The 26,062-nt window shown below is 40.2% G+C and overlaps 1 protein-coding gene across 3 annotated transcripts in view; it reads right to left on the bottom strand.

Moving 5' to 3' along the window:
* The window catches only part of SRSF1 (serine and arginine rich splicing factor 1), a 19,198-nt gene extending 15,537 nt beyond the window's left edge, over nucleotides 1-3,661 (bottom strand). The window contains exons 1-5 of one of the 3 annotated variants that reach the window (XM_028498261.2): nucleotides 3,369-3,646; nucleotides 2,769-2,953; nucleotides 2,231-2,403; nucleotides 1,845-2,031; nucleotides 76-1,469 (exon numbers count right to left, since the gene is read on the bottom strand). In XM_028498261.2, the coding sequence (XP_028354062.1) occupies nucleotides 1,447-1,469; nucleotides 1,845-2,031; nucleotides 2,231-2,403; nucleotides 2,769-2,953; nucleotides 3,369-3,562 (762 nt within the window). In that variant the 5' untranslated portion in view covers nucleotides 3,563-3,646 and the 3' untranslated portion in view covers nucleotides 76-1,446. Of the gene's footprint in view, nucleotides 1-75; nucleotides 1,470-1,844; nucleotides 2,032-2,161; nucleotides 2,404-2,768; nucleotides 2,954-3,368 lie in introns of all 3 variants that reach the window. The other 2 variants (XM_028498262.2, XM_028498263.2) reach the window with 2 other exon arrangements.
* Nucleotides 3,662-26,062: the final 22,401 nt, after the last annotated feature.

Raw genomic sequence — 26,062 nt, 5'->3', positions numbered from 1 at the left:
TTTTCTTTAAATTTAGAAGTGACTTACTGATTTACTATTTTAAACAAACCCCCCCTTTCCCCTTTAAATGTTTACCATCTACTCGTGCTGAATCCTTCCAAGGAGATTGCTCCAGCGTATATCTCCAGGTCCTCGCTTTGCTCCTTTTACCAAAAAATGCAAAACACAATTCCATCGTGCATCTTAAGGGCTCCAATCGTCAAAAATAGGAAAAAAAAAAAATCTTTGGAATAGCCAATTAAGTTGAAAAAAAAAAAAAAATCCACACGAATGCGGTTTGGTTGGGGCAGGAATCCACTCCTATGTTCCTGGTAATCTGATCCCGCTCCATGAATCCTTGTAATTCATCCTCCCTATCCTATCCACATTATGATTTGAATCCAATGATCCAGCTCCAAGGATTGGGATCCAGTGAGCCCTCTCCAATCCAAACCTTTATAACCAGCAAAACCAAAAAAGAGGAGGCAAAATGTTAGATACTGTAATCAAAAAAGGTTTCTGGGGAATGATGAGTTATGTCTGTCATCAGTTTAACAGATGTACATCAATAACTATCAAATTCCCCAAAACAAGTTTCTGAATGGTGTTCAGATAAATTTTAGAAACTTAATCAACATAGAGACTAATTGGAAGAAGCATTTTATATTTACAGTTCAACTGATAATGCCAACACTTGTTACTGTACAGCGTATTACAGGTTTTGTGGTTGCAAAATGTTATGTAGTCGAGAAGTTTACTGGTATTGCTACCCACCTAAGTCTAAACTAAATCTAATGCTCCCATCTGTAATTTAATTTGTAAATTAAAGTGTTTTAAACATGAGTCAATTATGAATATTAGTTTAAAGGGGAAGGTGAGACTTAAAAGTATTCCCAACTAGATTATCTACACCAATACGTTGGAACTCTATATTTTGCTTTCATTTTGTCTTAAAAAAAAATGAAGTAGCAACGCTATATCAGTCACACAGAGGACATGCAGATTTAGCAGTATTGATATTATACTCTATCCGGTTGGAATTAAAGACACCCTGTACCCACATGTACACCAACAGCAGGTCACACATTAACAGTTGTAACTAAGCATTGTGACAAATTAGCCAGTTCTTCCCACATTAGTCCCTATTAAAACAAAAAAGGGTAGGGGGCAAAATAAATTGTTACAAAATGGGCAACGTAATTTTGCCACAATTGCCAAGGTTTAAAGAGCAAAGCAATTGTAGCTAAAGGTAACTGCATAAGATGTTTGCAAGTGTTTTAAGGTAGATGTATAATCATTTTAAACCCTTGCCTTTTAGTATAAGGTCAATACTGCCAATTTCATCTGTGACAATAGCACTTGGAGTCATACCATTGCCTCCATTATTGATCTGATCCTCCTCAATCCTCCTTTTGACAATCCTAAAATGATTGAAATGTGCTCCACAATCCTTAATCCAAAGCATTCTTAATCCATCTCTTCAGATATGTCTACAGAAAGACACATGAAAAGCAAGATAAACATAAGAACTTCCCCAGGTAAGATAACCACAAACACCCCCAACAACCCAGTTCACACAAACCAGAGCAGAATAGACATTTACATAATATCACAGTCTGAAGAGCATGGAGAGTTAACTAAATTTAAACAATCCTGTCTATGACATCACTTAAAATACAATTTATCAGACATGAGGGGAATGTAGATGTTAGGAGCAAGGGGATATTACACAAGAATGCAATTCAACACTTTAGCCCATTCTGAACAAAACAGTTTGAATTAAAAAATGAAAAGATTGTACTGAATAAAGGAAAACTGTATACAACATGGGTTCTACAAAAAGTGTCACCAATCATCTTATGTACGAGAGCGAGATCTGCTATGACGGGGAGAATAGCGTGGTGATCCTCTGCTTCTCCTTGGGGAATAACTGCGACTCCTGCTGTTGCTTCTGCTACGGCTTCTGCTACGACTACGGCTTCGAGATCGAGATCTTCCATAACTTGGACTTCTGGGCCCATCAACTTTAACCCGGATGTAGGCAGTTTCTCCCTATTGAATAGACAGAACTTTCGATTGAAAGATCTAAGCTTTCACCTGTCTTCAGGCATGCTGAATACAATGTAACTTAAACCAGAGGCACTTTACTGGGCTTACTCGGACACCCTTGCCTGAATCTTACCTTCAAATTCCACTGTTAAGACCACTGTATCCAATTCTGGTCAAAGAAAAGAATAAGTGTATAACCTACCTCATGAGATCTAAACTTAGTGTTATCCAGTTTTCGAACTGCATAGGTCATATCTTCTTTCCGTACAAACTCCACGACACCAGTGCCATCTCGGTAAACATCAGCATAACATACATCACCTGCTTCACGCATGTGATCCTTCAAATCCTGCCAGCTTCCACTTGGAGGCAGTCCTGAAAAAGTTACTTTTTTTCAATACCAATTATCCTAAACTTCACATTAAACTTAAAATTTACATTTGAACAAAGATTACTTTAAAATTAACGATTATTTTTAACATCCTAGGTTAAGGAGCTGTTAAGATTCTGGAATCAAGAGCCCAAATTATTTGCAAAGTAAGGATCTTCATATTCTAGGTACCGCAACCTAACTTGGTAAATCTCAAATACAGTAATCCTTGTTTACTAAATTCACCCATGGGACTAAAATAATTTAAGACCTGGCATGAAAACTTGCATTTGTCAAACTGGTCATGCAAGGAAAACTTTAAAATGGTTTCTGCCCCCTTTCATCAACTCGCACGGAACGGTCAACTCACCAGAGACAACCACTCTGTTTTCAGAACGCCTGGACGGGGGGCCATAGCGGCCTCGGGGAGCCCCGCCACCTCCACCCCCGCCGCCGCCTCGGCCTGTACCACGGCCGCTTCGAGGAAACTCCACCCGCAGACGGTATCCATCGTAATCATAGCCGTCGCGACCGTACACCGCGTCTTCCGCATCCCTGCGTGATCACAGAAGAGCAAAGGGGTAAGGGAAAGGACCGGGAGGGGCGGCTAACTCGGTCGGAGAGCTAGCGGCCCCCCGCACATGCGCACCGGGGGTGGAAGAGCCCACATGCGCTGCATAATAGGAACGGCCCCTCCCCCACCCAGAAGCACGCCAGGCTGCCGACCACTACGGCAGCCCTCGGCGCCTCAGTTTCCCGCTCCGAGCCTGCGAGTCGACTCTGGGGACGTCCGGAGGGCCCAGCCACAAGAGAAGCCTCGCCGACTCGGCTCCTCACTCCACTCCTGCATGGGCGACGTCCTGATCCCAACCTCAGAGCCCACCTCCCCATTCTCTATGTGAAGGCCTTGGAGCCTTCCCCAACTACTCCAACCTATTTCCTCAAGGCAGCAAGACCCTGACCGCCTCACCGCGGGTCCTCGAACTCAACGAAGGCGAAGGGCGGTCCTCCGCGGCGGTTCTTCAGATCGATGTCGCGGATAGCACCGTATTTGTAGAACACGTCCTCAATGTCCTTGGTTCGGATGTCTGGAGGTAAGTTCCCCACGTAGATGCGGCAATCGTTGTTCCCTGCCGGCCCACGAATCACACCACCTCCCGACATGGCGGCGACGAAAGGCGCGGACTCGAGGACAGGTCTTCCCACCAAGCCTAGCGAACAGCAGAGCGAGCCCACAGCTACACCACGTCTCCCGCGGCCCCTCCAAAATGGCGCCTTTATCAGCTCGGCGCACGGATATGGGGGGGAGGGAGGAAGAGAAGCGGGAGGAAGCAGTTATTCGATCTCACTACGCACGCGCAGAAGCGTAACGGATGCTGCGAAAGGGACGCTGGCGCACGCGCGACGTCACCCTCCGCGCGAAGGGAAAAAAAGTTCCCGCGTTCTCGATTTTGTGGAGAGGTTCGCGAATGAAGTGACCGGCTGAGTGGTAAAGATTAAATACAGGGCCCTCATAAAAGGGGTTATTAACCTCTGTCGAGTCCTAAAGAATAATCAGTTTCCCCAGAAATGGGTCTCTTAAAGCAACGGCGCCCTGAAAGGATTTGGTGAAACCTAGCCGAGAGCTTTGTCCCACCATGCTCTGCGGTGTTAACGGCCTTTGGCGGGAAAGACTCACGGGGGCGGAGTCTAAGGGGGCGGGACCGGGCGGTTGCTCCGGAAACGGGGGCGTCCTTGGAGAGTGCGCCTAGTTCAGAAGTTAAGTTGTCTGTGATTCAATGAAGAGCCAAGCCGTGACTTTGTCTTTCCGCCCTATCTCCTGCGAACCGGCCGTGGGCTGCTTACATAAGTGTCTCATGGAGGGGAACCCAGCTTAGATTCCCTAGTAAATAGTCTACACTAAGTACCGTTCCACCTTCGGTTCAGAACCGAGCTTTGTATATAGCTCAATTAAACGCTCCTTGTGCTAGTGGCGGTGATTCGTGCTCTGACCAGTCGTTGGTGGTACCTGCCACCCAGGACCCAGACCTCTGCTTCTCTCTTCAACAGCCTATCGCTAGGCCCAACGCAGCGGAAAGGTCCAGTGAAGGTTGCAGAATGAATTGTGCCTGTTATTTTTCCAACCGCTTTCAAAGAACGAGAAAAAGTGCTCCTGCCTCTGTGTATTGTAGAATCCTGAAGTTCCTTCCTTTTTTTGAAGTCATTACCAGGCCTCTCAAGTAATATGAATGAGCACAATGAATGTGTGAGGAGTACAGTGACCACTGGAGACCACAGTTGCTGCTCAGGACTGATCCTGGTAGCATGCTGTTCCAGGGAGATAAGAACTTTTTGCATTTTTTCCTCAGAGACATCTGAAATCTAGATTTTTCTATGAAATGCTGGGGTTTTTAAATATTAGTGATGAATTCAAATTAAAAAACAACAACAACCATGCAGTCATAAATATGCTAAAACAGATCTGCACCCTAAGTGTAATGATGATTTTTTTCATATTGTGTATTTATTTGCAACTCCCTCTCCCCAGGGATGTTAGGCGGTTTACAGAGATACCATAAAACATTACTAAAAGTGGATGGAGAAATCATGGGGAAAATAAGGGAGGAGGATTAAAATGAAGGCATCGATAAGGTTAGTACACAAAATGCCTGCAGTAATAATTTGGTGAGTTCCTAGAGGTGGACTGCAAATTTGCCTGTGGCCATCCCGGAAGTCACAGTAAAGAAGGGAACACAGTATGTTCAAAATCCAAAGTGCCTTTGAAATAAAAAAAAATAGATTGTTTAGGAGAAGGGCATGTTTTCAGTTCTGAAAGTTGATTGAATGTATTTTACAAATGTTTCTAGTAATCCCAAAATACAAATTTAATTTGCTCCTCAACAGATCCATAGAGGATCTCTGATAGTCCTTGAAATCTCTTTGGTGGTTTCCAAAATTATGAGTATATGTGCATGTGCTTTTTTGTCTGTCCTTTAGCTCAGGAGTCCCCAACCCCTGGGCCGAGGACCGAGTTCGTGACCAGGCCGCACAGCAGGAGATGAACGGCAGGCGAGTGAGCAAATCTTCATCTGCCACTCCGCCTGAACCTTCCCCCCCACCCCTCCACGAAACTGGTCCCTGGTGCCAGAAAGGTTGGGGACTGCTGCTTTAGCTCATCCTTCAATGACATATTTTTAAACTGAGCTTTCAATTTAAAGAGAGAAGACCCTGGGAATTTCCTGGAGGTCCAGTGGTTAGGACTTCTTCCTTCCACTGCAGGGAGCACGGGTTCCATCGTTCCATCCCTGGTCAGGGAATCCCACATGCGCGGTGTGGCCAAAAGAAAAAAAAAAAAGAGAAGACCCTGATAATTTTTCAATGAGAAGCTGACCAAAAGGGACACTATTTCAACAGATTTATTCAGTTTCTAGCACTATCCTACTTGGTTAGCAGCAGAAGAGATGAGAGTTTTTAAAGAATTCCAGGCACATCATATATTGGTTCTTACATTCAATATTTATTTACTGAGCACATTTTCTCTCTAACTTTATCCATCCATTTATGATTATTCAGATTCATCTTCTGTTGATTAATATTAAGTCAGTAATAACTGAAGTGATTTAAATATAGGTGCTTTTAATTTCAAGGCATTTTCATTCCAGAAAAATAAGAAAACCATGAATTTGCTTTGATTTATTCTTTTTTTTTTTTTTTTTTTTTTTTTTGTGGTACGCAGGCCTCTCACTGTTGTGGCCTCTCCCGTTGCGGAGCACAGGCTCCGGACGCGCAGGCTCAGCGGCCATGGCTCACGGGCCCAGGCGCTCCGCGGCATGTGGGATCTTCCCGGACCGGGGCACGAACCCGTGTCCCCTGCATCAGCAGGCGGACTCTCAACCACTGCGCCACCAGGGAAGCCCGCTTTGATTTATTCTTGTCCAATTTAATGCAGTCATTTCTGATTCTGTTCAGTTCAGAAGAATACAGGGTAAAATTTAATAGAGAGTGAATAGGACATTCTTGTTTCTCTTTGGCCTATTTTACTGTGTTTGAGTGTAACCAAATTGTAGGTTCTGGGGTCTCTTGTAACCGAAAGTGGGGTTCGGCTGCTCACTGCTCAAAAGCCAATAAAGAGGCCAGGTTGGTGGAAAGGAAAGTTCGCTTTATTTTGGATGCCGGTGACTGTGGGGGAGGGTAGATGCCTGTCCAAAAGGCCGACTCCCCCCCCACCCCCCGACAATTGGGGCAAGAGCTTTTATAGACAGAGGGAGGGGGCTACATGCAGAAATAATACAGTCAGCTCTGACAGTCGTCTTGAAATTGGTCATCAGTGGTCTTACCAGTGTCATCTTGATTGTTTTAGGTACAGTTAATCTCCAGTTCCAGGTTCGGTTTGTTTCCATTTCTTTGAGGCCAGTTCTCGGAATTGTGGCAGCTTATGTCAGGGCTACAGCCTGGTCATCATGTAGTTAACTTCTTCCACCTGGTGGGGGCTTCATTATCTATAAGACAGATTACGGGATGTGGCTTAGAATATTATCTATAGCCCTTAAGGAGGAACTAAAGGTCCTTGACTGTGCTTAATGACGAAACTATTATTATTTGGTCTCCTCTGTTTTCCTTTGTTTTTGCATTTTCTCACTTCTCTGATTAAACTTATCCTTTGGCTAAAGTTTTCCACAGACAAAAGGCAGGCTGGGACTTCCTTGGTGGTGCAGTGGTTAAGAATCCGCCTGCCAATGCAGGGGATAGGGGTTTGAGCCCAGGTCCGGGAAGGTCCCACATGCCGCGGAGCAACTAAGCCCGTGCACCACAACTACTGAGCCTGTACTCTAGAGCCCGTGAGCCACAACTACGGAGCCCACGTGCCACAACTACTGAAGTCCGCGCGCCTATAGCCTGTACTCCGCAGCAGGAGAAGCCACCACAATGAGAAACCGCATGCGCACCGCGACGAAGAGTAGCCCCCGCTCGCCGCAAGTAGAGAAAGCCCGCGCGCAGCAATGAAGACCCAACACAGCCAATAAATAAATAAATTAATAATTTTTTAAGAGGCAGGCTAAGGACATGGGTGTGGGAGGGGCAAGGACCATAGCGTCCTGGTCTATTTCACTATGACAATGTCAGGGTGTAGCAAGAAAAGTCTGGATGGCTGTTTATCAAGGTCTCCTTGGGTGACACTAGCTTGGAAATTATTACATTTAAGTGTATGAATTATACTATCAGTGTCCCAGAGTAGATTGGCATGTTTTAGTCCACAAGAGTGAAAAACAAGAAAGCAAATAAACCAAACCATTTGTTCATTTGTTGGGGGGTGAAGCAGATTCTTTTTTTTTTTTTTTTTTTTTTTTTCGTGGTATGCGGGCCTCCCTCTGTTGTGGCCTCTCCCGTTGCGGAGCACAGGCTCCGGACGCGCACGCAGGCTCAGCTGCCATGGCTCACGGGCCCAGCCGCTCCGCGGCATGTGGGATCTTCCCAGACCGGGGCGCAAACTCGGTTCCCCTGCATCGGCAGGCGGACGCGCAACCACTGTGCCACCAGGGAAGCCCCAGATTCATTTTTGATAACCATGATGTTCAAATTGTACACACCAAGAAAACTTTTTTTTTTTTTTTTTGCGGTGCTCGGGCCTCTCACTGCTGTGGCCTCTCCCGTTGCGGAGCACAGGCTCAGCGGCCATGGCTCACGGGCCCAGCCGCTCCGCGTTATGCAGGATCCTCCCGGACCGGGGCACGAACCTGTGTCCCCTGAAGCGGCAGGCGGACTCTCAACCGCTGCGCCATCAGGGAAGCCCCCAAGAAAACTTTTTGTCAGGTCTGGAAAGCAAATCAGGCAGTTTCTTAGTAAATAAGGAATCAAAACAAAATGAGGTGAATCGCTTTGAGAGATGTCTCATTCAGATCCTGGTGAAACCTGATAAATGATCCCTGCCCCACAGCAGAGTGTACCTCTTCAAAGACAGGAAGATTCATACCCTCTGGATCTTGCATCTCTGTTCCGTGAATAGTGCTGGGTAGAGATTGGCAATTCTCTTTCTGTAGGCTAATCTTCATGCAAACTTTTCTCTGAACAGTATACTATACCGTTGATTAGATCTTTGCTGACCAGATTACAGCCACTTCGTTTTGCCTCCTGAGATTACCTCCTCATCTTAATTAGGGCTTTAGAGTGTTTCTAAACTCCTCAGTTACGCAGTCACAGACAGTTTTATGGATTGCTCTCACAATTCATTAAGTATGGATTTTACCAGTTTAATTCTTAGAAGCTGCCTATTTCAACGCTGTTGCTGTGTATGTAAAGTTACTTCCGCAAAAAGAAACTTTTTAAATGCTTTCGAGGGCTTCCCTGGTGGCGCAGTGGTTGAGAATCTGCCTGCCAATGCAGGGGACACGGGTTCGAGCCCTGGTCTGGGAAGATCCCACATGCCGCGGGGCAGCTGGGCCCGTGAGCCACAATTACTGAGCCTGCGCGTCCGGAGCCTGTGCTCCGCAACAAGAGAGGCCACGATAGTGAGAGGCCTGCGCACCGCGATGAAGAGTGGCCCCCACTTGCCACAGCTAGAGAAAGCCCTCGCACAGAAACGAACACCCAACACAGCCATAAATAAATGAATAAATAAAAATTTTTTAAAAATGCTTTCGATTCAATCCAGTAAGTATAAACTAGTGTAAGCACTATACTGTACCCTGTAAATAATTACTTGGGGAAAAAAAGGAAATTCAAAGAGTTAGTTACCGTAAGGGTTGAAATCACAAGACACAGTTTTTCAGTGATTTTCCTAACACTAAATCTACCTGTGGTGATGGTTACACAAGTCTGTAAATATACCAAAAACCATTGAATTGTACAAGTAAAGCAAGTGAATTGTATGGTATGTAAATTATAAGTCAATAAATAATTTTTTTAATGACTAGGGAAAAAAGTATCTCCACAATCAGCAAAATCACTCCCCAGTACCATTCCTCTAAAGGTGTTATTAAGGCTTGGAGGTGTTCTAGAGTAATTTGCACTGAAATATGCCTTCCCTAATCTGGAAATTCTGTTTTCAGTATTTGTGTATCAATCCCTACTGTCATTTCTGGGGATAACTGTTAGCTTTACTAGGTAAAGAGACACAAAGATTAGGAGTACTTAATTCAGTCGTGAATAGCAGTTACTTCCAGAAAGAATTCACTTGCATAGTTCTCTATTCCCTTGTTCCACCTGTTTAGTGATTAATATTCTCCGAAAAAGGAAGAAATATTAATAGTGTATCTTTTTATTTCATTTATATTTGTCTCATCTTCCCTAGTAAACTAGGTTGAGGACAGATTTTTGCTGTAATTCCCTTTATTACCAGTACATTTTCTGTTAAAATGAATATTATTGACTATTTCCTGACTGCTCTTTGAAAAGAATGGGACTTTAGATGAGCAGAATGTTGTTTCTATGGAAACTGTATCATGTTTCTGTCAGTGGATAGACACAATGGGTACCAGGATTGTTTTTCATTTCACAGTGTGGTAATGATAGCCACTTTTCAAGCCCAAATAAGTCATCTAATAATATAGTCTTGGTAATCTTATTTTAGGACTGGCCTCCCTCATTCTTTGATTCTTCTTATTTTGTTTTTGGCTAATTCTGCCCATCTTTACTGTCCCATTATGGATAACAATAACATATGATTTTGCCAGAAAACAGCTCTCAAGATGATCTATTACAAAGAGATATATTTTTTCCATGTCTCCCTCTCTTCCTATTAATATTATTACTCCCTCTCTCCCTCTTCTTGCTTAAGTTCTTTCTCTTAAAAATTAAAACACCAAATCATCATATTGTACATTTCTTAATTGGAGTAAATGGCTGTTTAAAGAATTATAATAAAAATATGGCAGATGTCCTTTATTTGCTAAAAATGCTACCTTATTTTATCTTGTACTGTGAGTCCTATATAAGTGTTAGCTATTAGTAGTAGTAGTAGTAATGGTATTATATGTTAATGCGGCTGTCAAGTATGTTAGAAATAATTTCAATAAAAAATTTTTTATTTGAAATTTTGAGAGTATGACTGTTTTTTCCCCCTTTATTGTTTTAAAAGTTAGATTAGCTGAAAACTCTCAGAATTACTTTTCTAAATTTGCTTGCGGAGTTGAGTAGTTGCAACATAGAATACATGGCCGACAAGCCTAAAATATCTGGCCCTTTACAGAAAAAGTTTGCCAACCTCTGGCCAAGAGGGAAAAACCTGCTTTTGTAATTTTTGCCTAAACCTAATTTATAAATTCAGTTTTGTCATGTTCTTTCTCTAGTAGGTGTTTTTGATGGGTAATATATTGTTAATAGTTGTAAACGTAAGTAATACACTCCTTCAAGTGATACTTTGCTTACACATGCTTCAGCAGCCATTACTACAGTGTAATGCTAAGGTAACCTGCCAGCCTGCCCAGCCCAGAAGGGAAGGTGCTGCTCTGTTCCAACCGGTTGCAGTTTTTTGTAGTCTCGTTGACTCAAAATTGCTCGTCGTTAAGAGTGCAGGTTTCTGTAATTGTTCTTGCATTGACGCAATGTCGTATGCAAAGAGTCCATACAGGTTCTGTTCTAAGTAAGTGTTAATGTCCACTCACTGTGGAATTTGTAGATAAATTTCCAAAATTTGCAGATTGTGTTCCACAGTTCCAGGAGCCCAGCAGCTTTCAGGCTGGTGCTAGTACCACCACTCTGGCCCCAGAGGACTGCTAGATGTGGATACCTGTGTAGTCTACAATCTAGACCCATGCCCATGGGATCCTTCCTTGTCTGGCTCCCATCTGCCTCCATGTGGTCAGGAGCTCACCAGCTGCAATTCCTTCCAAGTTAATTTCTACTCTTTGTAGAATCCAGACTCCAGGGGAGGAAAAGTTCTTTCCCTTAATTTAGAGTCTCCATTTCCTGTCTTGGGATCTATCTTTATATAAGACGAGAATGAGAATATCTGCTTCTAAAGGAATTTCCTCTCTTTTCTGCAGGAATATAACCTCTCCCTCTGCCTCCTTATGGGCCAACATTGATATATTTTCCAAAGTCTGGATTGTTCACAATTAATACCACATGTAGGAACTTCTCACTGCATAGTCAAGGTTGAACCTCATCAGCCAAACATGGTCCAGTACATTTTTCTTTTTCCAGTTTCAGTTCTTCTAGTAAGTGATGAAAAACAAGTTTGAACATCCTTTATGTGGTCTCCTGGATCTGTTTCTGATATAGTGCAAGACACAGCTTAAACAGGAACACACATCCCCACAAAAACATATCTACATCCATATAGAGATAAGTATTTCTGTCTATACATTCCTAATCCCCCATAATAATTTTGCAGTGGTATAGCATGTGTTTGCCAGAAACAATGATTTACATGCCCAAGTATTGATAATATATTCAGCTTCTCAGTCTAAAATATCTGCGGTCAGAAAGGAGCTTTCTTTATAATTTTTCCCAAGGTAAGTGGGTGTTATTTTAAATTTGTGCAACTGGAGAGCCCCGTTAGGTAGGCTTCCTAACACAAAAGAAAAGAAACAGTCTAAAGGATTATTCATATCTTCCACCTTTACAGATACAGTAACTGCTTATCACCTTACAATGTGTTTTCCTAGCTTCAACTAAATCCAGGTTTTAAAAAAGACTAGATATTTCTGTTAATGTTTTATCAAGTCACGATTCTAGAACGTTTCTTATAAATTCTTAGTTTGCAAGTAAATATATAAATATTAGGGACTCTAGTTACAGTTCCCATCTGACAATGTACTTTTTTTTTTTTAATTTATTTTATTTATTTATTTTTGGCTGCACTGGGTCTTCGTTGCTGCGCGCGGGCTTTCTCTAGTTGTGGCGAGCGGGGGCTACACTTAGTTGGCGGTGCGCAGGTTTCTCTCATTGCGGTGGCTTCTCTTGTTGCGGAGCACGGGCTCTAAAGTACAGGCCCAGTAGTTGTGGCACACGGGCTTAGTTGCTCCGCGGCACGTGGGATCCTCCTGGACCAGGGCTTGAACCCATGCCCCTGCACTGGCAGGCGGATTCTTAACCACTGTGCCACCAGGGAAGCCCCCTGACAGTGTACTCTTAAAGTTCTCTAATTGCCCTTAAGAGAATATAATTGTCTCTCCCCAGTCAAGGAGACTGTCTCTCAACCTCTGTGACTTTGAAATTCCACCAAAAATAGCCCCCTTTTGATATGAGCTGTATAAGCAGGGCTAGACCAAGCTATTTCCCCCCTCCCCCCAAGATGACTTGTAATTTGGTGTCCCTTCAAACTGATATTCTTTAGTTTCTCAACTATGATTTAAATAGGAGATTTAAAAGATTTTCTCAATTAAAAAAAAAGAACAACAACAAAAAAGAATATATTTCTTTAGACGTTTATGCACCAAGTTGTATGCAACTATTTGAATGCCAAAGCCATGCCCTGAGCGACTCATGGTCTTTCCTGCAGAGCTTCAAGCACTTTTGAGCCTTTGTCTTAAGTAAAAGTAAGTACTTGTTTGGGGATGGTATAAAGTAATAGAGACTCTCACTAAGCATGATTTGCACTGTACCATTTATTAAAGTGGTTTTCAAAGTTTACGACACTGTATTTAAAGACACCTATACCAACCAACTTCTGTTAGGTAATGCTTCAATAATAAAACAACCCCCCATATCTCAGTGGCTTAGCAAAATAGCCAGGTTTTACTTCTTGCTTATGTTACTTCTTGGCAACTAGGGGTAGGCAGAGGCACTTCTCTGCATATCTTATTCTGGAATCCGGAAATCTGGTATGGTTATGGTGGAAAGATGTGCTTTGAACAAGATGGGTTTTTGTTTAAATCTCCTATACCATTTACTACCTGTGTGATCTTGCATAACTCCCTTAACCTACCTAATACTCTGTTTCTTCATCTATAACATGGAGGATAATAATAATACTTCTGGGGTTGTTGTGAAGATTAAATGAAATAATGTGGAACTCAACTAGTGGTAGAGTGCTCTGCACACAGGTTTTCAATAATTAACAGTCGTTCTTATTCAGGCTCTAAACACCTATGTGCTTGGATTTTCAATGTTTTTGGCTCAGATATTGGTCCACTTCACTCCTCTTTGGAAGAAGAAAGAAGTGAAACTCAGGTGAGTCTGTCTTGTGACTAATTTGGTGTTGTGGATAGACAGCTTAGTAGAAAAGAAGGTTGGAGGTCTTGCCTAAATTGATTTTGTTTGTTTTTGTTTTTGAAAGGGAAGATATGACCTATGCTGAAAAGAAGTTGAGAAATCCTCTCCATGTATCACATAGAGAAACAAAAGTGCCCCTGGCCACACAGGATGCAGCCTCTAGTGCTATCCAAATATGTAACTAGAGGAAATGTGATGTAGCTCTTTTGTCTTTCTATGTTTCTGAAGGATGTCTCCCTTGTGGAAAAGCTGACGGGATGATTAAAAATCTCTTGATCAATATAATGCTTTTTTTTGTTGCTCAGGGTTTATCTATGTGTTCTTTTTTTAACCAACTAGTTGGAAATACATCTCAGGTTCCCCCTTGCTAATCTGGTGTGCTGAGCAGGAGCCTGTTCTTTGAAAAGTACAGACTTTGGAGCTAAAGAGATCTGAATTTGAATCCTGACACCTCTACTTACTAGTTGTGTTATCTGGGCCACCTCCACTTACTAGTTGTATTACCTGGAGCATCTTCTTTTATTCATTGATTCGTCTATTTGTGTTTTCATTCTCATTCAGAACGTTTCTGAGCACTCTTACTATGCCACGGGTACAAACATAAAGCCACGTGACCCCTGCCGAGGACAATTTGCCCTCCGTCTACCCCAGTAGCCTACAAACTTTCCTGACCACTCACACCATCAATAAAACATTTCTGAGCACAAGCCCTTCATATATGTACATTTTAATGTATTGTGTATGTGACTTCTACACAATCGTGCACATAATAAGACATTTGATTTTTAAATGTATAGTATTTGTATCACATACCACCAGGGTGCATACACCCAATTTTAGGGGCTACTGGCCTAGTGGTAAGCTTATCTGAACTTCACTTTCCTCATCATTAAAATTGTGATGATGAAATCTGTTTCATGGTATTGTTGCTCATTCATTCGCTTAACAAATTTCATTGAACACTCTCCAGTGCTAGATTCTGTCTGAGGGACTGGAGATAGAGTGTTAACTGTCCATTGTGTTTTTTACTTAGGGGAAACTTCCATTGGGGGGGATGCTATTATACTTACTTATGTTTTAATTGATATTCAATGCAGCTGGCCTTCTGTATCTGCAGGTTCCATATCTGCGCATTCAACCAACAGCGGATTGAAAATACTCGAAAAAAAAAATTCCCAGAAAGTTTCAAAAAGCAAAACTTGAATTTGCTGTATGCTAACAACTAGTTACATAGCATTTTCATTGGATTTACAACTATTTACATAGTATTTACATCGTATTAGGTATTATAAGTGATGGAATAAGATTATTTTAAGGCAGTGCAAGAAAAATTAAACATAAAATTCTCTCTCTGCCTGTTTGAGCCACTATCCCACTCCCCTTTAGCATGCATTGTGAATCTTCATTATACATTAACTAGATCCCCTTAGAAGATGCCTACTCACCAAAAAAAGCAGTTTCCTCCTGGTGCCCTCAAGGTCACTACTTAGGAGATAACATTCCTGTCTCAATCCTGTAAGGTGTCACAATAACCCACTACTCACCTTGTTGGACGATGCAAACTGTCAATATGTTACTTTGATGTACAGCCCTTTGTCTCAAAAATTTATATAACTGTGCCTTGACCTCCAACAGGTGGAACAGTCCTCAGAGCTTTCAGAAAGACTGTCTCCCAGGTTATAATCCTCAGGTGGCTTGAATAAAATTTTCCATTTCTCTCTTAGATTGACTGTTGATTAATTTTTTGTTGACATAAGCAATCCAGAGATGATTTAAAGTATATGGGAGGATGTGTTTAGATTATATGCAAATACTATGCCATTTTATATAAGGAATTGAGCATCCACAGATTTTGGTATCCACAGGGAACCCTGGAAACAATCCCCTGCGGATCCTGAGGGATGACTGTATATTAAAATTCTTAAGTTTTAAAATCTAGTTTTTCTTAAACTTAAAAATCTTGATAATTATTAATCTAATCAGACGTTGTATAAAGGTAAGATCCATTATTTTTACTTATTCTATGATTACTATTCAATTAACACCTATGTTTAAAAGATTAAATCCTCATTTAGCATATTATATAAGTAGTTCATGAAGTTTTATTAAACATTTGAAGTACACATTTAATATATCTGATTCTCTCAAACACTTCGAATTCTTAACATTAGTTCTACATTAGTCAGGGTCCAATGCAGGAAACAGAAACACTCTAGGTGTTTTAAGCAGAAAGGGATTAAATACAGGAGGTTAGGTACTTACAAAATTGTTGGAAGAAATGGAGGAGTGGGCTCAAGGCTGACCTCTAGGTGTGACTCCCTGAACATTGCAGAACTGACCTCTCAAGAATGCTGCTTCCTCTGCCACAATCAGGAAAGTGGAGATCAGGAGGCCAGAACCTGAACAGTTGAGCCAAAAAAAAAAATATATATATATATATCTTGGCACACTGCCTAAAATGCTATTCAGGGATCACAGAGCTGCAGTAGACACTACCACAATTGCCTCGTCACTGAATTGTGCTTTCTGCCACTGCTGCAATTGCTTCTCAACACCCAAGAGGCTGGGGACTGGACACTGGCAACTCCAAATTTTACCAGCACTACACACAGCAAAGTGTCAGGAAGATGGACCTTGCCACACTCCTGTCTTCTGACTTATTAGATCATTGTTACTCATGTGTATAATGTGATCCTCTAAGTGAATTGAAACCTCCATGAGGAAAGAGGTCATGATTTCTTTTTACTTTTCAGCCTGTAGCACAGGCACACAGAGTTTGTTCAGTAAACATACATAGATGCTTGAGTATTCAGTACTCAAGATATTTGATACTGTCATTTTGATGCCTTAGTTTTGATTGATTATTCTAATCCCCCATCTCCTTCAGGTCAACTTCCAGCGTGCCAACCATAAGCAACTGAGCATGCACAGTAAGTACTGTTGAAGAAGTGGATCACTTCCTTTGGCAATTGGTCAGAGACATCCATTGTAGACATTATTATGTGGTTAAAAACATCTGCTGATGAACACGGGGAGGGGGAAGGGTAAGCTGAGATAAAGTGAGAGAGTAGCATTGACATATATACACTACCAAATGTAAAATCGTTAGTGGTTAACAGCTGCATAGCTCAGGGAGATCAGCTCGGTGCTTTGTGACCACCTAGAGGGATGAGATAGGGAGGGTGGGAGGGAGACGCAAGAGGGAGGGGATATGGGGATATATGTATACATATAGCTGATTCACTTTGTTATACAGCAGAAACTAACACAACATTTTAAAGCAATTATACTCCAATAAAGATGTTAAAAAATAAATAAATAAACAAATAAATATCCCCCCCCCCAAAAAAAAACATCTGCTGGTAATAGATGTTTCGTAGTGGTTGTCTACAAAAGAAAGTTTTATAGTTTGTTATATTAGGGCACCAGTACATCTAACTTCATTTATACCCAGATCCCCAACTGTACAAACGTGTTGGGAATGGTACCCGTATAAAACACTCATGGCCATCATGCAAATCTAATATAAAGAAAAGTTTTCTAATGTAACACTACTAGCCAACCCAATGATTATAAAATTTGGGACTTCCCTGGTGGTCCAGCGGTTAAATTATAAAATTTGGGACTTCCCTGGTGGTCCAGTGGTTAAGACTCCGTGCTCCCAATGCAGGGGGCCCAGGCTCGATCCCTGGTCAGGGAACTAGATCCCGCAGGCTGCAACTAAAGACCTGGTGCAGCCAAATAAGTAAATGAATATTTTTTTAAATGATAAAATTCTATTTAGAAAATTATAAAATTCTATTTAGAAAATTAACCAAATTCTCTTAAACTTTCAGATTAAAATCACAAATATGAATCAAAACTTTTCAAACAAATCATGATTCTAGAAAACTTCTTATTTTAAGATGGCAGAGTATATACATTTCTGTCCCATTCTCATCTGAAAAAATACAAGCACAGAAATCAGAAATGCAAACCCAGTCTTTGACAAAACTAGAAGACATCTGAGGCTTTAAATCATACAGGAAAGTAGAAAGTGGAAGTAGAAAGTACATGGGTGACTTGGCAGATTGGCAGAGTTACAGAAGGGCAAAACTGGACACCCTAAACAATAAGCTGAATTCTCACAAAACCCATGAAAGGCTCAGAAACAGGGGTTCCAGGTATCTGGGTGGGTGAGGCTGACACAGGAGATAGGCTCTCTGGAAAAGTTCAATTTGACCAAAAGCAAAAGAATTGTAGCCAGCTCTCCCTACAGTGAAATCCTGTCCATAAATGGTGCTTTCAATTAAGTTTTTAGTGCTGGGGCTTCCCTGGTGGCACAGTGGTTAAGAATCCGCCTGCCAATGCAGGGGACACGGGTTCAAGCCCTGGTCCGGGAAGATCCCACATGCCACGGAGCAGCTAAGCCCTTGCGCCACAACTACTGAAGCCTGCACGCCTAGAGCACGTGCTCTGCAACAAGGGAAGTCACCACACTGAGAAGCCCACGCACTGCAACGAGGAGCAGCCCGCGCTCAACACAACTAGAGAAAGCCCGCATGCAGCAACAAAGATCCAACACAGCCAAAAATTAAAAAATAAATAAATAAAAAGTTTTTAGTGCCTTACTCCTGTATATGAATGGCCAGTCAAGGGCTGCCAGACATTTAAAGAAAATATCTAACAAGAGAGAGAGACTGAAGTGAATAAATAGGAAAAAGAGATTGGAAATGTACACGTGGTGTGTATATATAAAATAATCATGGAATAAGAAAGAAGTACTCTTGAAAATTCAAGATATGATAGTAAAAATTAAAGAAAAAACTAAACAAGAGTAAAAAGATAAAATCAAGGAGACCTCAAAACATAAATAAATGAGACCTCTCAGAAATTAGAACAGAAAAACAAATAGATGACAATAAGGAGAGAAAGGATAAGAAAATTAGAGGATTAATTCCAGAAGTTTAAAAACTACTGGTGAGCATTCCAAAAAGGCAGAATGGTAAGAAGAATATCATCAAAGAGACATATTTCCCAGAACTAAAGGATATGAATCTTCAAATTGATAGAGACCACCAAAATGCCCAGCACCATGAACAAAATAATACCCTTGTCAAATTACATCACTGTAAAAATTTAGAATACCATAGATAAAGTATTCTAAGAGCTTCTAAAGAAAAAAAAATAGATCACATACAAACCTCTCCCCCCCACCCCCGAAATCAGAATATCATTAGATTTCTTAGTAACAACACTGGAAGCTAAAACAACAGCAATAACAATAATGGAGCAAATCCCTTGACATTTTCTGAGTGAAAATTTATTTTCAGTGTTCAACCCTATACTGAGCCTATACTGATACTCTCAATCATAAATGAAGCCAAAATTTTCAGTGATGTTATCTTCCATTCTCTATTTCTCAGGATGCTGCTGGGGAACTAGAAGAAAGGAGTAAACCAAGAAAAAGGAAGACATTGGATGCAGGGAACAAGAGGTTTATATATAGAGAGAGAGAAAGGAAATTTCCAGCATGATGTCAAAGGATAGACCCAAGAGGATAATTCTGTAGCTTCTTTAGAGGACAGCTAGTGTAGACTGGAGCTGGCCAATGAAAAAGTACAGGTGTGGTGCCTCTAGCAGGGGAAAAAGTAACAAATAGATCATTGAAAAAATGGATCATGTAAAGCTTGTAATGAAACATTTCCGTACTGGGGAGTATTGCAAGATTTAACTCAAGTTCAAAGAAATTTAAGTACATAAAAAATGAGGTTGGTATATCCATACAATGGAATATTACTCAACAATTAAAAGAAACAAGTTATAAAAAGACATGGATGAATCTTAAATGCATGTTGCTAAGTGAAAGAAGCCAGTCTGAAAAAACTACATACTGTATATATTCCAATTATATGACATTCTGGAAAAGACAAAACTATAGAGATGGTTAACAGATTAGTGGTTGTTAGGGGCTCAGGAGGAGGGGAGTAGGATAGGTGAAACAAATGGGATTTTTTTTAGGGTGGTGAAACTATTCTGTATGATACTATGAATATAAGACCTAAAATCCATAAAACTTTACAGCACAAAGAGTATAAAGTTTAATGCATACAAGTTTTTTTAAAATTTTATGGAAGTATAGTTGATTTACAATGTTGTGTTAATTTCGGCTGTACAGCAAAGTGATTGTTATACATATATATTCTTTTTCATATTCATTTCCATTATGGTTTATCACAGGATATTGAATATAGTTCCCTGTGCTATACAGTAAGACCTTGTTTATCCATTCTGTATATACTAGTTCTCATCTGCTCATCCCAAACTCCCAATCCATCCCTCCCGCACCTCCCTTCCCCTTGGCAACCACAAGTCTCTTCTCTATGTCTGTGAGTCTATTTCTCTTTCATTCATTTGTGTCATATTTTAGATTCCACATGTAAGTGATATCATATGGTATTTGTCTTTCTCTTTCGGACCTACTTCACTTAGTATAATAATCTCTAGTCATGTCCATGTTGCTGCAAATGGCATTATTTCATTCTTTTTAATGGCTGAGTAGTATTCCGTTGTGTATATAGCTAAAACAACAGCAATAACAATAATGGAGCAAATCCCTTGACATTTTCTGAGTGAAAATTTATTTTCAGTGTTCAACCCTATACTGAGCCTATACTGATACTCTCAATCATAAATGAAGCCAAAATTTTCAGTGATGTTATCTTCCATTCTCTATTTCTCAGGATGCTGCTGGGGAACTAGAAGAAAGGAGTAAACCAAGAAAAAGGAAGACATTGGATGCAGGGAACAAGAGGTTTATATATAGAGAGAGAGAAAGGAAATTTCCAGCATGATGTCAAAGGATAGACCCAAGAGGATAATTCTGTAGCTTCTTTAGAGGACAGCTAGTGTAGACTGGAGCTGGCCAATGAAAAAGTACAGGTGTGGTGCCTCTAGCAGGGGAAAAAGTAACAAATAGATCATTGAAAAAATGGATCATGTAAAGCTTGTAATGAAACATTTCCGTACTGGGGAGTATTGCAAGATTTAACTCAAGTTCAAAGAAATTTAAGTACATAAAAAATGAGGTTGGTATATCCATACAATGGAATATTACTCAACAATTAAAAGAAACAAGTTATAAAAAGACATGGATGAATCTTAAATGCATGTTGCTAAGTGAAAGAAGCCAGTCTGAAAAAACTACATACTGTATATATTCCAATTATATGACATTCTGGAAAAGACAAAACTATAGAGATGGTTAACAGATTAGTGGTTGTTAGGGGCTCAGGAGGAGGGGAGTAGGATAGGTGAAACAAATGGGATTTTTTTTAGGGTGGTGAAACTATTCTGTATGATACTATGAATATAAGACCTAAAATCCATAAAACTTTACAGCACAAAGAGTATAAAGTTTAATGCATACAAGTTTTTTTAAAATTTTATGGAAGTATAGTTGATTTACAATGTTGTGTTAATTTCGGCTGTACAGCAAAGTGATTGTTATACATATATATTCTTTTTCATATTCGTTTCCATTATGGTTTATCACAGGATATTGAATATAGTTCCCTGTGCTATACAGTAAGACCTTGTTTATCCATTCTGTATATACTAGTTCTCATCTGCTCATCCCAAACTCCCAATCCATCCCTCCCGCACCTCCCTTCCCCTTGGCAACCACAAGTCTCTTCTCTATGTCTGTGAGTCTATTTCTCTTTCATTCATTTGTGTCATATTTTAGATTCCACATGTAAGTGATATCATATGGTATTTGTCTTTCTCTTTCGGACCTACTTCACTTAGTATAATAATCTCTAGTCATGTCCATGTTGCTGCAAATGGCATTATTTCATTCTTTTTAATGGCTGAGTAGTATTCCGTTGTGTATATATACCACATCTTCTTTGTCCATTCATCTGTCGATGGACATTTAGGTTGTTTCCATGTCTTGGCTATTGTAAATAGTGCTAATGTATACAAGTTTTAATTACCATTCAGGAGGTTGGGGAACCCAGCATGAAATACAAAGTGTGATAAAAGAATCTAAATATATTGCAAATATATGAAGCAACCTCTCTGAAGCAGGTAGGGGAATAAAGAAAATGAGTGGAGTCTATAAAACTAAAGGCAAAAGGAACTGTACATAAGCACTCTACACTAGTTAATAAAAAACAAGTTGCTTCTGGGACTTCCCTGGTGGTCCAGTGGTAAAGAATCTGCCTTTGAATGCAGGGAACATGGGTTCAATCCCTGGTCAGGGAACTAAGATCCCACATGCCACGGGGCAACTAAGCCCGCGCGCCACAACTATTGAGCTCTTGGGCCTCAACTAGAGAGGCTGTGTGCCATGAACTACAGAGCCCACGTGCCCTAGAGCCTGCGCACCACAACTGGAGAGAAGCCTGCATGCCACAACAAAGAGCCCACATGCCACAACTAAGACCTGATGCAGCCAAAAATAAATAAATAAATCTTAAAAAAAAAGTTGCTTCTTATTTTACCAAATCTGAAATCACTACATGTGTATACTGGAATTGAACAATTAAGTAGATGGATGGCTGATGGTGGGGGCTAAATTCTCATTGGAATTGTTTTATGGAATAAAGATATAATCATTTGTTAACTAAATATATTTATTTTATAGCTCATCCAAAATTGCCACACATCAGCAGAACACCCAGAGAAGCAAATAATTATCTTTATGCCCTTGGATTAGGCAATGGTTTCTTAGATGTTGACACCAAAATCTCAAGTGACAAGAGAAAAAAAATAGATAAATTGGACTTCATGAAAAGTAAAAACATCTTGGGCTTCCAAGGACAACATCAAGAAGGTGAAAAAAACCCACAGAATAGGAGAAAATGTTTCCAAATCATTTCTCTGATAAAGGAACTTGTATCTAGAATATAGAAAGAACTCTTACAAATCAATAATAAAACGACAAAATCTAATTAAAAATGGACAAAAGATCTGAATAGACATTTCTCCAAGGATATACAAATTGCCAATAAGCACCTGAGAAGATGCTCAACATTATTAGCATCAGGGCAATGCAGATTAAGACCGTGAGATACCACTTCACACCTACTAGGTGTGGCTGTAATCAAAAAGTCAGATAACAAGTATTGGCAAGGATGTGGAGAAATTAGCACCCTTATATACTACTGGTAGGAATGTACAATGGTGCAGCCACTTTCAAAAACAGTATGACAGTTCACCACATAGTTAAACATAGGCTACCATGTGACCCAACCCTTCCATTCCCAGGTATATATTCTAGAAAAACATATGTCCACATAACAACTTGTATATGACTGTTAAAGCAGCACTATTCATAATATCCAAAAGGTAGAGCAACCCAAATGTCCATCAACTGATGAATAGATAAACAAAATGTATATCCATACAATGGAATATTATCTGGCAATAAAAAGAAATGAAGTACTACATTATACTACATGTAGTATATATGTAGTATACTAAATATACTACAACATGGATGAACCTTGAAAACATTATGCTAAGGGAAAAAAGCCAGTCACAAAAGACCACTTAATATATAATTCCGTTTATATGAAATGTCCAGAATAGACAAAGTAGATTAGTGGTTGCCTAGGGTGAAAGTTGGGAGAAAATGGTGATGGCGGTATGTGACTGCCAGTAGGTATGGAGTACTGGTGATGGTTGCAAAACTCTGAGAATATACTAAAAACCATTGAATTGTACATTTTTAATTGTACATTTAAACATTCAATTGTACATCTTAATGGGTAAATTGTATGATATGTGAAATATATCTCATTAAAATTGATACTTAAAAAAATGCCACCTAGCACTGTGCCTGGCCCATGGCAGAGACTGAAATAAAAGTTCTTTTTCCCTTTCCTCTTCCCCAAATTTCCCTACCCAGGACACCCCTGAAAGACTCCCTAGATTTTTTCACCTCTGACAGGATTTCACCTACCACTATCTTAGCAATCAAGATTTTCTCTTTTCACACAAATACCACACCCTTTAGATCTTCCCCTTCTGCTGCCTGCTGTCACCCTCAAAGTAACTTTCTAAGATAGGACAGCCTTAGATGACACTCATTTGATTGCTGAGGGGCCAGTGACTAGCTTGAAGCAGCTTGATAACCCAGGCTCTGCACAGGCTGTATCTGGGCCCTCCACCTCTGAGGTCACTACACAGCTCTAGCTGGAGGTTTCCAAGACTCACGCCTGCCTCTCATGCCCCTCTCTTCTTTCTCTGCTCCAAGCCAGACCATTTCTTCCCTCAGCTCCCTTAATCATTGACAAAATGCTCTTTCTCTCTGGACGTCAGGTCAACCCTTTAGTAAAAACTTACTTAAAAAAAAAACAACCCACCAACAAAACCCATTAATTTCTTCACAAGTCCCTAAAACTTGATGGAGAAATATTTCCCCAAGTCTCCAATTTACCAAAATCTCCCTGAATTAGTCCTACTGCTGGCTTGATGTTACTCTTTGGGCTTTCTTTGCTTATCTATAAAGAAAGAAGAGTTCAAGAGTGAATGGAGTCCAGATTATCTGAGGCTACTCCAGTTCTTATTACCTTTACCTTCACATAAGCCTTTTCTTTCTTTCTTGTTCTTCTTTTTTTTATACAGCAGTTTCTTATTAGTTATCTATTTTATACATGTTAGTGCATATATGTCAATCCCAATCTCCCAATTCATCCCACCATCACCATCCCCCACTTTCCCCCTTTGGTGTCCATACGTTTGTTCTCTACATCTTTGTCTCCATTTCTGCCTTGCAAACCGGTTCACCTGTACCATTTTTCTAGATTCCACATATATGCCTTAATATATGATATTTGTTTTTCTCTTTCTGACTTACTTCACTCTGTATGACAGTCTCTAGCTCCATCCACGTCTTTACAAATGACCCAGTTTTGTTCCTTTTTATGGCTGATTAATATTCCATTGTATGTATGTACCACATCTTCTTTATCCATCATCTGTCGATGGGCATTTAGGTTGCTTCCATGACCTGGCTATTGTAAATAGTGCTGCAATGAACACTGGGGTGCATGTGTCTTTTGAATTATGGTTTTCTCAGGGTATATGCCCAGTAGTGGGATTGCTGGGTCGTATGGTAGTTCTATTTTTAGTTTTTTAAGGAACCTCCATACTGTTCTCCATAGTGGCTGTATCAATTTACATTCCCACCAACAGTGCAAGAGGGTTCCCTTTTCTCCACACCCTCTCCAGCATTTGTTGTTTGTACATTTTCTGATGATGCCCATTCTAACCTCATGGGTGTGAGGTGATACCGCATTGTAGTTTTGATATGCATTTCTCTAATAATTAGTGATGTTGAGCAGCTTTTCATGTGCCTCTTGGCCATCCGTATGTCTTCTTTGGAGAAATGTCTATTTAGGTCTTCTGCCCATTTTTTGATTGGGTTGTTTGTTTTTTTAATATTGAGCTGCATGAGCTATTTATATATTCTGGAGATTAATCCTTTGTCCGTTGCTTCGTTTCCAAATATTTTCTCCCATTCTGAGTGTTGTCTTTTTGTCTTGTTTATAGTTTCCTTTGCTGTGCAATAGCTTTTAAGTTTCATTAGGTCCCACTTGTTTATTTTTGTTTTTATTTCCATTACTCTAGGAGGTGGGTCAAAAAAGATCTTGCTGTGATTTATGTCAAAGAATGTTCTTCCTATGTTTTCCTCTAAGAGTTTTATGGTGTCTGGTCTTACATTTAGGTCTTTAATCCATTTTGAGATTATTATTGTGTATGGTGTTAGGGAGTGTTCTAATTTCATTCTTTTACATGTAGCTGTCCAGTTTTCCCAGCACCACTTGTTGAAGAGACTGTCTTTTCTCCATTGTATATTGTTGCCTCCTTTGTCATAGATTTCCAAGAACATGGTATATTTCTCCATCTGTTTGTGTCATCTTTGATTTCTTTCATCAGTGTCTTACAGTTTTCTGAGGTGTTTTACCTCCTTAGGTAGGTTTATTCCTAGGTATTTTATCCTTTTTGTTGCAAAGGTGAATGGGATTGTTTCCTTAATTTCTCTTTCTGATCTTTCGTTGTTAGTGTATAGGAATGCAAGAGATTTCTATGCATTAATTTTGTATCCTGCAAAATTACCAAATTCATTGATTAGCTCTAGTTTTCTGGTGGCATCTTTAGGATTATCTATGTGTAGTATCATGTCATCTGCAAACAGTGACTGTTTTACTTCTTCTTTTCCAATTTGGATTCCTTTTGCTTCTTTTTCTTCTCTGATTGCCATGGCTAGGACTTCCAAAACTATGTTGAATAATAGCGGCGAGAGTGGACATCCTTGTCTTGTTCCTGATCTTAGAGGAAATGTTTTCAGTTTTTCACCATTGAGAATGATGTTTACTGTGGGTTTGCTGTATATGGCCTTTATTATGTTGAGGTAGGTTCCCTCTATGCCCACTTTCTGGAGAGTTTTTATCATAAATCGGCGTTGAATTTTGTCAAAAGCTTTTTCTGCATCTATTGAGATGATCATATGGTTTTTATTCTTCAGTTTGTTAATATGGT

Source organism: Physeter macrocephalus, chromosome 14 (assembly GCF_002837175.3).
Source record: "Physeter macrocephalus isolate SW-GA chromosome 14, ASM283717v5, whole genome shotgun sequence".
Lineage (NCBI taxonomy): Eukaryota > Metazoa > Chordata > Mammalia > Artiodactyla > Physeteridae > Physeter > Physeter macrocephalus.
This window is presented reverse-complemented; position numbering and strand designations above follow the sequence as displayed.